Raw genomic sequence first — 17,059 nt, 5'->3', positions numbered from 1 at the left:
AAAGGGACATGGTGTTGGGGGGGGGGTCTCTGCTCAGCGTGTGTGTGGCCTCTTAATCCTGCGTTCTCCACTCCCACCCCAAGTGGATCTGCTGCACCCGAATTTCACAGGTGAGGAAACTGGCCTACAGGAAGGATAACCTCAAGGTCATGAAGCTTTTGTAAAATGGCTTGAGATTTAACTGGATATTCTGACTCCAGGGCCAGGGTGCTCCATGCTGCAAATGGACGGGTCTCAACATCAAAAACTTGCTTTTCATTTACTCTTCTGAGGAAGCTTGTTGTCCGGGCCTGTGAGTGGCCAGGTCAGAGCCCGCTGGCACTTGCTTCCTGTGCCCTAGACTCTTCTTCCTCTTGGACTGATGTAGCTGGTAGGGTGCCTGAGGTCTTGCAGCTTGCTCCTCTATACCTGCCCCTTGGCAGGGCCACTTGAAGTGCCAACAGGAACTTACCCCTGCTGGAGAACTGTGGCCCAGAGGAGTACTCTGTACTTTCTGATTTTCCACGGATACAATTTCAGTTGCTGAGATTTCATCTTACACAGGTGTGTATGGAAATACTCTATTGATATCTAACAACACTGCAGAAAAAAAGCCAGAAAGTGAGGCTTTGCTTAGAGCCGCCCAGTAGCTTTTATACTGAAATTAGCCCCACCTACCCACCCCTAAATTTTTTTTTTTTTTGTCTTAGGTCATGGTTAAGTATTCATCTGTAACCTCTCTCTCTCTCTTTCTCTCTCTCTCTCTCTGTCTGTCTGTCTGTCTCTCTCAAGATGCCATTCCCTATACTATTCTACAGACTTACTTGTGCTGAGCAATTAAATGGGGCAGGGTAGTTGTAAGTCAGTCCAGGGGGTATTGTACTAATGGCCTTAAAGATATGTTCCCTAGTTATCTCTCCTGACTTGTCTTTCTATTTAGCTGTTCTAGGTTCAGGTCAGGGCTCTTCTGGATCATAATGGTGGGAGGTGGAACTGGTGTGTAGTGTGGGCTGCTCCCTGTTAATGTGCATTATGCCCCAGCTCATGGATGCCTACAGAAGCCTATGGAGAGGATCCCCCCTTTCTGGCTCAACAGATGGTGGGTGGCACTGAGGTACCGTAAGTTAGGTTGGTGATGTATGAGGTGTCTCAGCTGGGGCATAGCAGAGTCGGGACTCTGGCCTAGAGCATACCAGGCCTGCCATTCTTTCCTCTAAGCCTGGCTCCTGGAACGTGATGTAGATTGAAGGATATTTTGTCTCTGAATGACTCCATGGGGCTCTGTTCTCAGTGGTAGGCTGGGTGAGGACACAGAATCTGGAGTCCTTTGTACCTTGTCACATTGGGAACACAGCCAGCTTGTGGGACCTCAAGTGACCAAATCCTTTGAGATGGCAGTGGCGGGTGCAGACACTCACTGGGTGCTGGATGACACGCCTCCTCTTGGGTGGCTGGTTCCTTCTACCTGCCTCTTACCTGGGTTCTGGGAGAATGAGGAGGAAACCACCAGCTACAGACAGATCCTTGGGTGCATCTAATTTTGGATCTTGTACTCTGCAAATGCAAATGTGTATCATATCACGGTGACCTGCTTATCACTGTTCCTTCTGTAGCTCCTCTCCTTTTTTGTGACTTGTAGCCAGCACCTAATTGTCATGTACCATACTACAGGCACTGATCAATAAGCATTTTAATTTTTGTGACATCCTTGTAAGGCGGGCACCACTAGTCATTTTGTAGAAAAAAAAAAAAAAAAAAGCCTGCTATTGGCAATGAAGGCCAGGTGGGTGGAACTGACTGTAAATCTAGCTTTTGTGGTCTCCTACCCAGTCTTAACAGTGTGAAAAAGCCTTTTCACATCACTGTTTTAATAATTTTCTGTAAAAATAAAAATGTTTGATTATACACATGGAAGACCTGTGCCATCTCATATAACCAATAACTTGATCTGTATGTGAAGTTGTAAGTTGGATTAGAGATCACTTAAACCATTTCATTTTTAGTTTTCTCAGAGTATAGAATTTATATTTTTGGAAGATAATGTATCCCAAGTCATTTTGGAGTGAATTTATTTTACTTAGTGTTTAAAACAAAATTACATGCTGTACTTGTCAAATCTTGTGTCCTGTGTATCTCTTAGCTCAAGTTCCAGTCTGTAGTGACTTAATGAGTAGGCCTGCCTTTTTGCCAGCCTATTTTTGTTTTGAGACAGCCCAGGCTGCCCTTGATCTTGGGATCCTCCTGCCTCTGCCTCCTGAGTTCTGAGAGGTTCACCCTCAGCCACACACTCCCTTCCCTTCAAAGCTGGGCACCCTGAACACTTTGCTCACCTCTCCCCTCCCCAGCCTGCTGTGTTCTAATGTCTGCACTGCCATTGCTGCCTTCACTGAGGTCTTTGTGAGTGACCTCCACGTTGCTGTGAATATCCATACCTGTTGTGTGTCAGGCTTGTGCCCTCAGAAGTGTTGGGATAGCCTGAGCAGTCCTTTGTCCTGAAGCTTGGACTCTGGGAGGAAGTGTATATGATACACACACACCATGTCCAGTTTGTGAACGTGCCATACTGTGTGATTCTGTGATTGAAAATGTCTGGGACATGCAGATCTATAGAGGCAGGAAGGAGATTAATGGTTGCCTCATGTTAAAAGGGGAGGGGACAAGTAAGGACTGGTGGTGAATGTTGTAAAAATGGCCTGGAATTGATTGTGGCGACAGCCAGATAACTCTCTGAGTATACTAAAGCCACTGCACTGTATACTTCAAATGGTCAATGGTGTGAAATGTGAACGGTATGTCAACAAAGCTGTCGAGAATACCATTCCCCTGGGCTGTGCTGGTGTGCACCTTTAGTCCCAGCACTCGGGAGGCAGAGGAAGGCAGATCTCTGTGAGTTTGAGGCCAGCCTGGTCTACAAAGTTACATAGAGAAACCCTGTTTCGAAAAACAAAACAACAAAAAAGAACAGGAACATGTCAGAGAATACCATACCAGTAAGTGGCAAGACCTGTGAGGACATCTGAGTCTCCTGGAGGATGACTTGGGGAGGGAAAGTCAAATAGCTCTGTGAAGACAGCTGTTGGGCTGAATTCCAGGTGTCAGTGAGGCAGAGGGCAGAGTAACTCCCAAGGTCCTGCAGCTGGACATGGCATGCGTACTTAAGGAGGAATGTGGCTGGAGCAATGGAATGAGCCAGGAGGAGACAGGCAGTCAGATGGGAGCTTGCATGGACTTGTATTTCTAGAGGGAAGGAAGCCAGGCAACCTTGCCAGTGGCTGTCACTCTAGCACACACTTGCTTTAACAATGGGTTTCCTTTTCCCATAACACTTAGAAAAATGGAGGTCCTTCAGCATGTTGCATTGAACCCCGTGGGAGAGGCACAGCCCTGTACTGCTTGGTCCCTGTGATACAGTGATTTTGATACCTTTCATTTTGTTTTGCAATAGTGTGGCTGTTATTCTGCCCTTACCCCTGAGCTCCTCCCCTGCCCCTGCAGGGTTATCCCATGATTTTCATTGTCACAGAAAAGGCATTTATTTAGAATACAGTGCCGTATTTAAGATGTTTGTGCCTGAGAACGCTGCTCACCGTTCAGCAGGCGGCAGGCTGGAGTTTTGATAATAATCAAATACCTTTGTGAGTCTTTGACCGAGAGAACATGGTACACTTAAGATGTGAATGACAGTGTGGTGTGCCTCTCCTGTTACCACTCTGCCTCCCGTGAAATGCCATAAGTAACTGTTACACAGTTGGACTAGCTTAGCATAGAATAATAAATGGACGTCATTCTCAGAGACCAGGAAACAGAAAACATACATTATTTATAAGCATTACGTTTTTAAAAATGTATTTTAATTTTAATTGATGCAGTGCATGTTTTGGGGGTACAGCATGACCTCTTAGTGCACTTGTGTCATGTGTGGTGATCAGATCACAGAGTGATCAGCAGGTCTGTCACCCCAGACATACCATTCCCATGAGCCTATTCAAAGTCCTCTTGACTAGGTAATTTGATATATGCAAGTAATTGTTGTCAAGCATATTGAGCTTCTGATTCCTCCTGTGTTCTCTACCCCAGACTCTTGAACCATCTCCCCTTCATTCCTCCATCAGCCCCTTGGTAGGCTCTGCTAACCAATATTCTGTCTTTTGGAGACAGGATCTTAATCTGTAGCCCAGGCTGGCTCATACTGTAAGTTACTAAGCTGGCCTGGAGATTTCTCTGTAAGATAGGCTGGCTTTGAACTCCTACCAATCCCCCTGCCTCTAACTCTCAAGTACTTGTGTTACAGGTGCACACCGCCATGTCTGGCCTGTCCTTTGAGGAGAACGCCTTAGCTTTTATGCTGATTGTGAATATTCCCATGGAAGTGACATACATCTGAGGTGCCAGACATGCCAGTCACCCTGATCTGATCACCACACATTACATGTATGTTTTATGGTGTCACACTGTACCTCCAAAACATGTACAGTTATTATGTATCAATTAAAACCAGGTGAAAAGACACAGTATTTGTCTTGTGCCTCTCTCTCTCTCTCTCTCTCTCTCTCTCTCTCTCTCTCTCTCTCTCTCTCTAACTCTCTCTGGTTCCTGCTGTGTTGCTGCAGAGGACAGGGCTTTGTTCTGTCCTGGCTGGACAGTGTTCCACTGTGTACATGCACCACGTTGCCTGCATTCATCTGCTGGTGCATGCTGAGGCTGACCGCTGTCGTAGTTAGCAGTGTCCCAGTAAATGTTCTGAGGCTCCTGTGTCCTTCTCAGTTCAGCCCCTCTGAACAGACACCCAGCAGTGAGGAGGCACATCACATGAAGGCTCCATTTCCTAGGTTTTGAGGAGTCCCACTCTGCTTGCCAAGGGCTACTAATTGACTTCTGTCAGCACCACGTAAGAGTTCTTTTCTCCACATCCCATGCAGCAATGCTTTCCGGAAGTTTTTGGGATAATATCATTTTAACCTGGTGAGATGACGTCCCATTATGACATTAAATGGTGTTGCCCTGGTTACTGATGTTGAACCTTTTTTTTTTTTTTTTTCTTTTATGCACTTGTTACTCATTTGTCTAATCTCTTAAGAAATCTCTTGAGCCAATGTCCATGCAGGTTGTTTGTCCATTTTTAAGTAGCATCTCTCTTGGTTGTTTTTTTTTGGGGGGGGGTATATCAAAACAATCTTTATCCAGCCATGTGCCCTAAAGCACTTCTCCTATATTTCTGTATTTTCATAGTAGTCACATAGTTTTGACTCTACATTTAAGTCTTTGACCTATTTTGAATTGATTTTTAATTAAATTAATTAGGGTATTATTTTTGAGATGTGGTCTCAATAGCTAGCCCTGGTATCCTGGAACTCACTATGTAGACCATGGGGGGCTCCAACTCACAGAGTACTGCCTCAGACTCCAGAGTACTGGCAGGCGGCACACGCAAGCCTTGACTTTTTTTTTTTTAATGTGTGTGTGTGTGTAATTTTTTTTTTTTTTGTATTGTGACTCTGGTTTTCCCAGCATCATTTAGTGATGAGACTTTATCCAATGTATGTTCTTGCTGTATTTACTGAAAATTTGCCTGTAGATAGGTAGATTTATTCTTGGATAACTTAGTGTGTTTCATTAGCCTGTATGTCTTGTTTTTATGTTGACTTGGTTGTCAACTTGACTAAATCTGGAATGAACTACAAGCCAGAAATGGAAGGCACACTTGTGATCCGGATCTTGAGGCTGGAAGACAGGCTTTTAATCCGAATCTTGAGGTGGGAAGACACACCTTAATCTGGGCCACACCTTTGCTGGAAGGGTGTACTTAGCTGCTTGCCCCCTCCTGGTCAGCACATCCCATCCTTTCACTGGCATTGGAACCTACTTCTTCATGTACACACAGATTCATTCCTTAAGTTCTATGACTAGAGAATACCAGTGGCTCTTTTGTTTAGTGCGGCTTTGTATTATGCTTTTGTATTTTTGAGACAGGGTTTCTCTGTATAGCCCTGGCTGCTTTGGAACTTGCTTTGTAGACCAGGTGGCCTGGAACTCAGAGATCTGCCTGCCTCTGCCTACCAAGTGCTGGGATTAAAAGCATGTGCCACCTACCATCTCCCAGCTTGGTTGTATGTTTTAAAGTCAGGTTTTAGAGTCTCAAGTTTGCTTTTTTTCCCTTTTTGCTCAAGAGATTTTTTTCATTGTTTAATCTTGTGTGAGTTCCATACAGATTTTAAAGTATTTTTCTATTTCTGTGAAAGGCATTAACATTTATTAGGAATTGCTTTGTATCTTGTGTGCACTTTGGGTAGCATGGATATTTTAGCAAAATTCTAGTTCATGAACATGGGCAATTTTCTATTTCATGGTCTCCCCAGTTTCACCAGGATTTTGTAATTTCCTGTGTAAATGATGGTTGATTTCCTTGCAGGTGTTTTGGTTTTTGTAGCTATCCTAAGTGGTGTTGCTCTCCTGTTTCTTTCTGAACAGTGATGTTCTTGGTGTTTAGCAAAGGTATTGATCTTTGCGTGTTTTTCATACCCTGGAGCATTACTGAATTTATTAGTTCTAACCACTTTTGGTATCAGTCAGTGAGTTATCTCTGTTACCTATCAGTCAATTAAGCAATCAAATCTCTTGCCTGCAGATGGATAACTTGGACACCTTCCCTATTTTTATTTATTTATCTATTTATTTTTATTTTGTTCTTTTATGGCTCTGGCCCATTTTTTTCCCCTTAAAAGAGTTGGTAGAATTTTTTAAGATTTAGCCAGTTTTAATATTTTTTCTTTACTATTAAAATAATTCATACACTTGGTAGCTAAGGTAGTACATTTTATGTGGAATGTGATCTTATCCTTATAAGAAGGAGGACTGGGAGAAGTAGCTTTGAGCTAGCAGTTAGAAGCCTGTCTTAGCCAGGGTTTCTATTGCTATGAAGAGACACCATGGCCATGGTAACTTTTATAAAGGAAAACATTTAGTTGGGACTGGCTTACAGTTCAGAGGTTCAGTCCATTATTACCTTGGTGTGACATGGTGGCAGATAGGCAGATATGATGCTGGAGCTGAGAGTCCTACATCTTGATGGGCAGGCAACAGGAAGAGGTCTGAGACTGGGCGTGGCTTGAGCATATATGAGACTCCAGAGCCTGCCTCTCCAGTGAGACACTTCCTCCAACAAGACAGCACCTACTCCAACAAGGCCACATGTCCTAATAGTGCCGCTCCCTTTGGGGGGCATTTTATTTCAAACCACCACAAATTGTGACTTATTCACAGCTTGGCCTGTGCTACCATCTGACCCTGCTTGAGATAGTTAAAAGGAAAAGCCTCAGAGGGGCAGAGTGAAGCCATCATGGTATAATCCCATTTCCCCCTGAATTCTAGTAAAGATTATGTGCAGATCATTTCCTCACTAAGGCGAATAAAGACTTTGTTTCGGTCTTATGAGTCTGCGTTCTCTGAAGGAGTTAGCTTGCAGCAGCAGCAGGCCTGCACAGTTAGTGCAGTAGACAGTATGGTAGGTGCACATGGCAGCTGCTGGGAGCCAGGGTGGTTCTGTGTGCAGCTTTGTACCATGTTCATGTTTGCTTTTATGTAAAGGTGTGGTAGATAAGTTGCCCCTGGGTAGAGTTAGTGCTGGCTGAATATGTCATTTCTACCTGCTCTATCTGCATGCCCTCTGGCAGGGAAGTTTGAGAACACTTAGTCTTAGGATGCTGTCTAAACTCTTAATCAGGGTTCACAGGCTCATTATTTACCCTTTCTCATGTCACTTGTCACATTTGAAGATGACTTGAAACACCATGGCCATATGAACATTTTGCTAGCTTGGTAGGTGCCTTCACTGGCTATTTTGCATCTTTGTTGAGCACTTTACATGAGCAGGTGGTGTTCTGAGTATTCAGAATACAGCAGTGGACATGATCCCGGCTTCTATAGAGTTGTGAGAGAGTTTATATCATATGGTATGAGGCACAAAGGCATCAGAGAAAAGCTGTGTTCCAGGTGGCAGAATGCAGAAGGCAACCTGTTGCTCTGCAAGAGTCTGTGAAGAGGGTTATTTAACTGACACACTTAAGTGTGAGAATACACCATGTTGTTCTTAGTTGGAAGAAAACTCAAGGCAGGGAAGCATGTGCAAAGGCTCTGTGTGTGGTGTGCTCACAGGGTCAGGAGATGAGATTGAGGAGGTGCGGGTGTGTGGTGTGCTCACAGGGTCAGGAGAGGAGATTGAGGAGGTGCGGGTGTGTGGTGTGCTCACAGAACACCAGGAGATGAGATTGAGGAGGTGCGGGTGTGTGGTGTGCTCACAGAACACCAGGAGATGAGATTGAGGAGGTGCGGGTGTGTGGTGTGCTCACAGAACACCAGGAGATGAGATTGAGGAGGTGCGGGTGTGTGGTGTGCTCACAGGGTCAGGAGAGGAGATTGAGGAGGTGCGGGTGTGTGGTGTGCTCACAGAACACCAGGAGATGAGATTGAGGAGGTGCGGGTGTGTGGTATGCTCACAGAACACCAGGAGATGAGATTGAGGAGGTGTGGGTGTGTGGTGTGCTCACAGGGTCAGGAGAGGAGATTGAGGAGGTGCCGGTAAGGCAAATTCAGCCCTCTGGCCCCATGAGGAACTGCTGTCTTTTGCCTTGAACACCTTCCCTTCCTACTGTGGCTGGGGTGGGAATGAATTTAGTTTGTTCCACTTGCTCTCTGACTATTCTTTGTTCTTCCTGAAAGGCAACCTCTTTCTTTTGATTACCATGCGCCTTTAATCCCAGCATTTGGGAGGCAGAGGCAGGGGGATCTCTGTGAAAGGCCAGTCTGGTTTACATAGTGAGCTCTAGGCCAGCCAGGACTGTGTAGAGAGTTGGTGTCTAAAATAAACACAGACAGAAAGGCTCTCTTATAGTGTTAATTATATACATGAGTTTATACACAGAGACCCATGCCTATCCATTCCCTTCCTGCATAGTTCACTGTTGTAATTATTGCATCTTTACACTAGGCATTGGCAGGCAGTGGCTTAGGGGCCAAGTCCTACCCACCATCTAGTTTTTACAAATGACATTTTATTGGAAAACAGTCTCACCTCTTTGTTTATGTACTAGTTATCTGCACTTGAGCTGCAGTGGCCAAGTAGTTGCAACACAGATCTATGGGACCCACAAAACCCCAGATACATACATTCTGCCCCTTAACAGTTTCTTTGCCTCTGCTCCAGGCTCCATATTGATTCCAGAGGAGAAGGTTTTTCCTTGTTCATTTCAGCAGTTGCTTGACAGGGCTAGCATTTTTGGTCTCAGAATTGGTTCCAAGCCTTCCCTTCCTTTTGCCTACTGTATTCCCACCCCCCCACCCCCAGGGTTAGGTGATAGTCATGGGGGTAGAAGGTGGCCGTGGGGTAGGGGATGGCTGTGGGGGTAGGAGGGTGCGGTGGTGAAAAACTGTAGGATGGGCAGATTAGGAATTTGATTGCTTTTAATTTGTAGTTTACTGAAGGGATAAGCCATTCCTTCATAATGTTGGCATTTTCCCTTCCAGAAATAGTCATCTCTACAATTACATCTTTCACCAAACTTGACTGTTTCTGCATTTCTATTTTACATTTAAGTTTATTCCTATGTGCATTATTGCTTTTTGATGCTACTATAATTGAGATCTCTCCAATTATATTTTACCGTTGGTATTATGGTAGAAAGGAAGAATTTTGTTTGTTGTGCATTTAAATTGTTTCTAATTCTTACAGATGTTTAAACTATTAGAAATTAAATTGTTGTGTGACTGACGGTCATTTGATCCCTAGTACTCCCGTGTTGGCATTATGTTGTAGAGATCTGTATCTACAGTGGTTTAGTGGAGTGGTCTGAGTCCCCTTCCCTTTGATCTTGCACAGATCACAGCAAACAGTAATTACATCAAATGACTTTTTCATACCCAGTCAGCGTTTGTTGGTGATTTTGAAAATACCTAGGAGATAATTTAGGTGAGCTTTTTATCAGGCAGGCTGTGTTGTGCAGAGCTGATTGTGGCCTTAATGTGGACTGTAGAGGGGTGCTGTCGCCTGCAGTGAGACCACCACTGTTCACTGTGGAAAGCCTTTTGGATCATGGAGTACAGTTGACTTAACCTTGCACTTATCCTTTGGAATTGAAAAATGAGCCAGAGATTTTTATGAATCTGTTAGTGCTTTCCTGAATTTATTCCCTGTAAAGTGTTTGATCTTTACCCTGACATCTTTGCCTTAAGGATGTGAAATATATTTTAGATTTCAAGGCCTATTACTTTCCCTGAGCATGGAACAGTTGAACCATAAATCCAGTATGTTAACCTTTGTGAATTTATCTTTTATCGCTATTTTTCCCCTGCCAAATTCATGTCTTCTTAACTTACTATGAGACTAAAGGACTATTCATGTTATTGGTTTTGTCTGTTTTTCCTTTTTGAATGCTCTGGCAACCTGGTGGTTGTGGTAGGAATTGGGTGTGGAAATGGATAATTGACATAGTATGTGACTTGTGAAATGGGCCCTTTTATTGCCTTTAGTGAGGTGAAACACTTATGTAGAATGTAATGGTAAACATTTCTGTGTCTTTCCCAGGGTGTGGAGATTTCCTGCCACCACTACGTTTGCCTCTGTCTACACTTTCATGCATAGCGATGCTGTCGTAGGTTTCAGAGTTGAGTCAGGTCACAGACAGCTCTCACTTTGGGGTCTTTGATGCTTTATTACTTCTTTGGAGTTAGACGTACTTGCTTGGTGTGGACTTGATGGTTTTAATTGAGTATTCTAGGCATTGTGGTTGGGGCCTGCCCCATCTTGGCCTTGTGTAGGCAGCCAGTTACCTAGTTTCATCCTTATTGCACTATATAGGGTAACTTGTTTCTCAGTTTATACATGGAGTTGAAAATTGTTAGGTTGAATTAACTAAAACTAGCTAGCTGACTGGTGATTTGAACCAACTTCTAGACCCCACAGTCAGAATGTAAAGCACAGTGTTGCTTTTGGCTTGTGCCCCTGTGGACTGGGTCTAGTGTAGAGGGGAGAAGATGGGTGTGAGTGGGAAGAAAAGGGTTTGTGGACTGGTGTGAGACACTCAGAGGCCAGGGCAGGGCGTGTAGCTCATGAAAGTGAGGACTCACTGTGAGGATAACTTGCTTCTTCTGTTGTGAATTGTCCATCTTTACTATAGGAAAGGTGAGGTTGAACAACCTCAGTTTGTGAAGGCACTCTTAATGCACAGTTTGGCACGGCACAGAACAGCAGGCCAGTGACGTGACACATGGTGGCCATGGGGACACACGCATGCTCCATGCGTGTTGGCCTTTGACACATCCTTTCTGCCTTCCCTTCTGCTGTCCTCCGTGGCAATGGTCTTAGCTTTGGCTTCGGGTAGGGGTGGGGAGCACTGTGCTAATGGAATGTATTGGCCTGTTTCCCTGTTTCTAAACAGAATACTAAGATGGTTGTGGTTTTCCAGAGTGGTGTGGGAGTTGTGTATTTCAGCTCCCCAGGTGAGCATAGTTGTTTCTGGCTTGGAGACACTGTCCATGTTTATTAAGTATAAACATGAGTAGGTGTACATACTGCGCACACACATGCATGTATGTACTTTCTCACCCTCTGTGCCTTTTGGAGCTTTTGCTGTCTAGGTGTGCTAAGTGGATCATCTGGATTGATCCTGTGCCATTTACCTTAATGGCTAGATTATTCGGATTCAAACAATTAACAGGGGTCTCAGCTTTTGTTTGTTTGTGGTTCTAAGATTGGGTCTTGAACATGTCATGCCCCTCCCTCCCACAGTGCACTGGGACTTTAGGGGAACACCACCATGCCTGGCCAGGAGTCCATCTTTAAGGCCTCTTTAGAGGTTCTAAATGGCAATGAGTGCTAGAGCTGCGCAAGTGTTCATGTGTGTCATCTGTCCCTGTGCTCACCTGTGAATGTCAGGGACATGTTGTTGCCTGGCTCCCAGCCCCGCAGGGCTGCCCATGAATGGATTCCTAGGACAACTGAGCCTGTTTGACAGATGGAAGCCCAGCAGGTCCAGCTCAGCAGACAGCTCACAGGGTGGCATCTGACCCCTGGGTGTGTACTCTGCATCTGGTGCATGTCCCCAGTGATAGCAATGAAGTGACTTAGAACGGTGAGACTCCGACAGTGTCTTTTCTATGCCACTTTCAGTCTAACATTTGTGACAGGGAAGAAATGGCATTAGTGTAAATCCTGTAATTTATAAAATACTTACTGACACTTTTCTCAAATATCCAATTAATAGTAACCTTTCAGCTCCTCTGTAGTCTGCATATATGCATGTGGACGAACTTTATAAAACATGGGTGGTGTTAGGGATTGAGCTAGGGCTTCATACATGCTCCATTAGGACTCTACCACTGAGCTATACCCTCACCCTATAAACACATTTGAGGTGGCAAATTCCAAAGCCTGGTGGCGTACTGCAATTGTATTGTGCACAGCTCTGGCATGGAGCAGCCGCTGGAGTGTCTCATGCCTGAGATAGCATACGGTTCCGAAGCAGTTAGAGGTGGCACATGGATGCTTGTCTGCATGGGGGCTGCTTCCGCAGGAGTGTGGCATTTGAATCTGTGACATTGTTTCTCCACTGTTGTAGGGCCTGCAGGCAATTGCACACTACCTGTGCTCTGGGAGTGACAGTCCTTTATCTGTGTGTTTAAGGGTGGGAGGTGGAGGGCCTTAGATTCCTGGGATAGTACTGTATAATCAACCACAGAAGAAATGCTCTGTAAGATTATGAAGTGCTGAATATCGGGACACCATTCTGTCGTTTTCCGGCTGAGCCAAAATTCTGGGGAAGGACAGGAAAGTGAGCCCATTTCCTCTGGGATCTGAGCCATCCTCTGTTTTCGTAGCTCTTTTGAGTTGTGAACATTATTTCTGTCTTCCTGGGAAAAGCAGGTTGGGATGGCAGGGTTTCGCAGCCACTGCAATCGTTTCTTTTTACCTTAGAGTGGGCGTGATGAACTCCCATGACTCTCAGCTTTTGCTTGGAGGTTGGACTTAGGATCATAGCTTCTTTGTGGGTGCTGAGTCAGTGGTTGCATGTTGTTGTTTACTTGTAAGTATCCTGTCAATTGAGGCACGGAAGCAGCTATTTACATTTCCTTTTGAGCTTTTGAAATTTCTCACTGTCTGAGAACCAGCTAATACTGATTTCTTTTCTTTTAAAGACTTTCAGCTGAACTCTCATCTCTCAACACTGGCAAACATTCATAAGATCTACCATACCCTTAACAAGCTAGTAAGTCAGTCTTTACAGATACAGTTGCCGCTTCGAAGCAGCCCCTTTGTGCAAATGCATTTGATGAAAGAATTTATACATAAGCTATCAGTTGCTTATGAAAATAACAAGTTTTTACGCTTGCTGTAAGGTTTGCGGTTTCTTGGTGTTAACAATCATATTTCTTACAGAATCTGACAGAAGACGTTGGCCAAGACGATCACCAAACAGGTAAATGCGAACACCACTGACTTTCTCGTAAGCATGCTGAGGTGTCACTGTGAGGGGGAAGTGGTGGTCACAGAGGCTTTGAGTTATCCTTCTAATGCCCTCAGTTAACAAGTGGTCACTGTTGAGGACCAGGGTGAAAAGGCTGTTATGGTACATTGCCTTCCCAGCAGGGAATCAATCTATCTATCTATCTATCTATCTATCTATCTATCTATCTATCTATCTATCTATCGAGAAGCTCTGGGTTGTGATAGTGCTCTGATTTCCTCAGAGGGCCTGAAGATGCTCTAGTTGGTTTCCTGAGCAGTCCTTTTCCTCACCGAAGTGTCTCAGCTCCTGCTGAAAGGCATTGTTAGTGCAGCCTGAAGGCCTTTGTCAGTTGCACAGAAGAGAGGTCTGAAAGATGGGAAGGTGTTTGTGTCCTGTGGAGGTCCTAAGTGAATGGTAAAAGTAATAAAAGGAGGACATGACTGCTCCTAGGGATGGCGGAGGAGAAGCTTTATTGTAGATAAGAGGGAGAACTTAGACAGAGGCACCTGGAAGGGCCCAGAGTGGACACGACCAGCCAACTGAACTGGGCCATGACAGGAGAGAAGGGAGGGGGGAGGGAGAGAGGGGAACCAGGAGCAGAGGGCAAGAGCCCAAACAAGGGAGGTTATCAAGGAAAGCTCAGCCGAGGGAACCAGGGAATGAAAGCCCAGTCCAGTGTCTGGGCTGGAGAAGTTTGGGGGTGGGGTATGACAGCCAGGAACACCCTGTAACAGGTAGGGACTGAGGGATGCTGCGAGAACCTGGGGACCAGTGTCAGCTTTGATACCTTAATAGGCACCTCACTTAGCCTTTTGTCCAGGGTTTGAGACTTAACACTGAGGGTTCCTGAGTGGGAAAAGTGGACACCTACCTAGTTCTTAAAGTTGTGCTTAGTTCCCATGGTCCTCAAGTTCAAGTAGCGTTATGCTCTCCTTACTTTAACTTCTGTAAGTTTGGAGTATGTCTTCAGTGTTTGCCCATCCAATCAGCACCCAGGACATGATGCAACTGACCAGGAGACCACACACCCTGAGAATGGCTTCTCTAAGCCATGTATGACTCCATAGGTCAGGAGCATGCATTTGATCTACAGCTACAAAATTTGTGGCGAAAATCGTTAAAATGTATTGGAAAACAGAAAAATTACCACAGTTCTACATTAGTGGATTCAGGCCGCTCCGATAGAACACCCTAGAGCTCTAGTGACTTATAAATAGTCGTGTCTGATTCTTGATTTTGGAGGCTGGAGAGGCAGACAGCAGCAGATTGCTATCTGGTGAGGGCCTATTCTCCCTGGTGGCCTTTTGCTGCCTTCTCTGCTTAGGAGAGGAGGCACCACGTGGGATTCTTTCCTAAGGCCCAATTCTCAGTTACCTGGGCTTCACCCCTGTGACTCAGTCAATCCTAAAGACCCAGCTCTCTATCCCAGTACTTTTGGGATTGGATGTGAGCATATGAATTCTCCAGGGTCACATTCAGGCCACAGCTTGTTGAAGACATTTGAATGGCACTGGAGTGAATGGAGTGAATGGAGATTGGATCTCCCAACCTGTCACTTTCCCCGGTACTCTGGTTAATGGTTTTTTTTTTTTTTTTTTTCTTTTCTTTCCCAGATATTTTATACATGCATAAAACATGTGTTTTCTGAAGTATCTATGGTATTTAATTTGTTATTTAATGGTAGATTGTTGACATGTGGACCTCACCCACATCCTCTTCCCAGATTGATTCAGAATCACTTGAAATTTAAGCATAAGATGGGATCTGAAGAGAGAGTCTGTTGGAGTGTCCTGGCTTTTCAGTACTCACCGGGTCTAGGCTGACACACCTGCACCAGCCCTGTGATGGAGGAAGGCTTTCTGCTCTGCTGTGGTGGGGGCGTCTCAGAGTGGCTGTGCTCTCTGCTCAGCTTCCTCTCTCTAGATCCCCAGTTAGACCTGACAGGGAATAGACTGTGCCGGCTGTGTTGAGGAGGTCAGTAGAAGCGGGTCCATTCTCAGTAGTACATTTTAAAAGGGCCTATTCTCTTTTCAAATTGATGCTTAATTGTCCAAATCGTGGATATATTGTATGTTCTCCAGCCTCCAGATGTGCATTTGTATGCTTGCGCTTAACTCTCAACTATTTTCAGTAATACTGGAATTATATCTCCAGGGTCAAGTTAATAATTAAGGAGAAAAACACAACTCTCTACTTGAAACTGTTGGTGATCATAAAGATTTTATTTTTTCAACTTGGTGGTATAGTTTTAGTTTTTAAAATAGGATTTTGTGTTGTATTAGCTATGGTAACAACACCTTTTTTTCTGACTTATGAATATTATATAGTTAAATTTGGAGTTCAGATTCAAATGAGTAATTGTTACTACAGTCATTTCATATCTAAGTTTTTAACTTAAAAGTTGCAATGTGATAACTGTAAGTTTTAATTAAGGAAGGCGATAAAGGAAGGTACGTTTGGCTCTGGCCTCCTGTCTGCCCCTTGGTCCCCAGCTGTGTTTGAGTACCTGGACAGTGTTGATTGGTGCTTGTGGTGTGTGTGTACTCATGTGTGTGGGCATTCATGCTCATGGAGTATGTATATGCTCATAGGTGTTTGTGTGTTTGCTTGTGTATGTTCATGGTATGTCTATGTATATAAAGTATATGTGTGTATGGGTGTGGGTGTGTGTACAGATGAATACAAGGTACACTGTGTGGGTGTGCATGGAGGGACCAGAGGTTGAAATCAAGATGTCTTCACTGTCTTTGTCCTCCCCTGGGGCCAAGGTTTCAGTCACATGCCACTATGTTCATCTTTTTTATGGGTGTTGGGGATCCAAACTCAAGTCCTCATATTTGTAGAAGAAGCACTTCATTTGTTAAGCCGTCCCTGGACCAGGACTTGTTTACTAGTCTGTCATAGTTCCACATCAGAATGTGGCATCTGTTGTATCTCCTACTCTGCAGCATACACTGTAAAAGCCTGATAGTGGAAAACGAGAGAGGCTTGGAGATATGTGCACTTGTTTCTTTGACTGTCTTGGTCCAGCAGGAGTTTGAGCGCCATCCTTAATCATTGTGTGTGAAAGAGCCCAGACCTTGCCGGGAAGGTGGGGCATCTTATGGCCCTCCCTTGTGCTTCTTATCTTTTCAAGGGAGATGAAGATGAGGAAAAGTAGCTCTAAAACAGAGAACTGAATTAACAAAAGAAAAACACAGCGTGAGGGTGGGGGGGCAGGAAAATGATTCTACATGTCAGAGTCAGAGTTACATAGAAGCAAAAAGAAAAGGATTTTCTCTGTCTTAAATAGTAGGAAAATTTTATTCTTTTAAAAATTATTAGTTTTATTTGAACAAGTATTACACCGATGTGTTCATGAAAATGAAATGCAACCCTAGGTGCTGGTGGGATGTCTAAGAATGCTGTGTATTTATATGAAACTGAACTCTTTGACATTGGTTGAGCAGTGCATCAAGCTTCATGAAAACATTTGGCGGGGCAGAATGAGCTGTGCAAAGTGTCATGAAATGAGACAGTGTCCTGGGACAGCAGGTTCACCAGAAGGAACAAGGCAGATTGAGGTGTGCGTTTTGAACATGTGG

At 44.5% G+C, this 17,059-nt stretch overlaps 2 protein-coding genes across 6 annotated transcripts in view; one reads left to right on the top strand and one right to left on the bottom strand.

Moving 5' to 3' along the window:
- Ociad2 (OCIA domain containing 2) overlaps positions 1-17,059 on the bottom strand; it is an 844,164-nt gene that overhangs the window by 168,900 nt on the left and 658,205 nt on the right. The window lies entirely within an intron of this gene.
- Positions 1-17,059, top strand: part of Dcun1d4 (defective in cullin neddylation 1 domain containing 4) — a 75,431-nt gene that overhangs the window by 10,163 nt on the left and 48,209 nt on the right. For 3 of the 5 annotated variants that reach the window (XM_051198364.1, XM_051198362.1, XM_051198367.1), the window contains exons 2-3: positions 13,165-13,235; positions 13,406-13,445. The exons of 1 other annotated variant lie outside the window; for it this stretch is intronic. In XM_051198364.1, the coding sequence (XP_051054321.1) occupies positions 13,165-13,235; positions 13,406-13,445 (111 nt within the window). The remainder of the gene's footprint in view (positions 1-13,164; positions 13,236-13,405; positions 13,446-17,059) is intronic. One more of the 5 variants, XM_051198363.1, reaches the window with a different exon arrangement.

The sequence above is a fragment of the Phodopus roborovskii genome, unplaced genomic scaffold, assembly GCF_943737965.1.
Source record: "Phodopus roborovskii unplaced genomic scaffold, PHOROB, whole genome shotgun sequence".
Lineage (NCBI taxonomy): Eukaryota > Metazoa > Chordata > Mammalia > Rodentia > Cricetidae > Phodopus > Phodopus roborovskii.
This window is presented reverse-complemented; position numbering and strand designations above follow the sequence as displayed.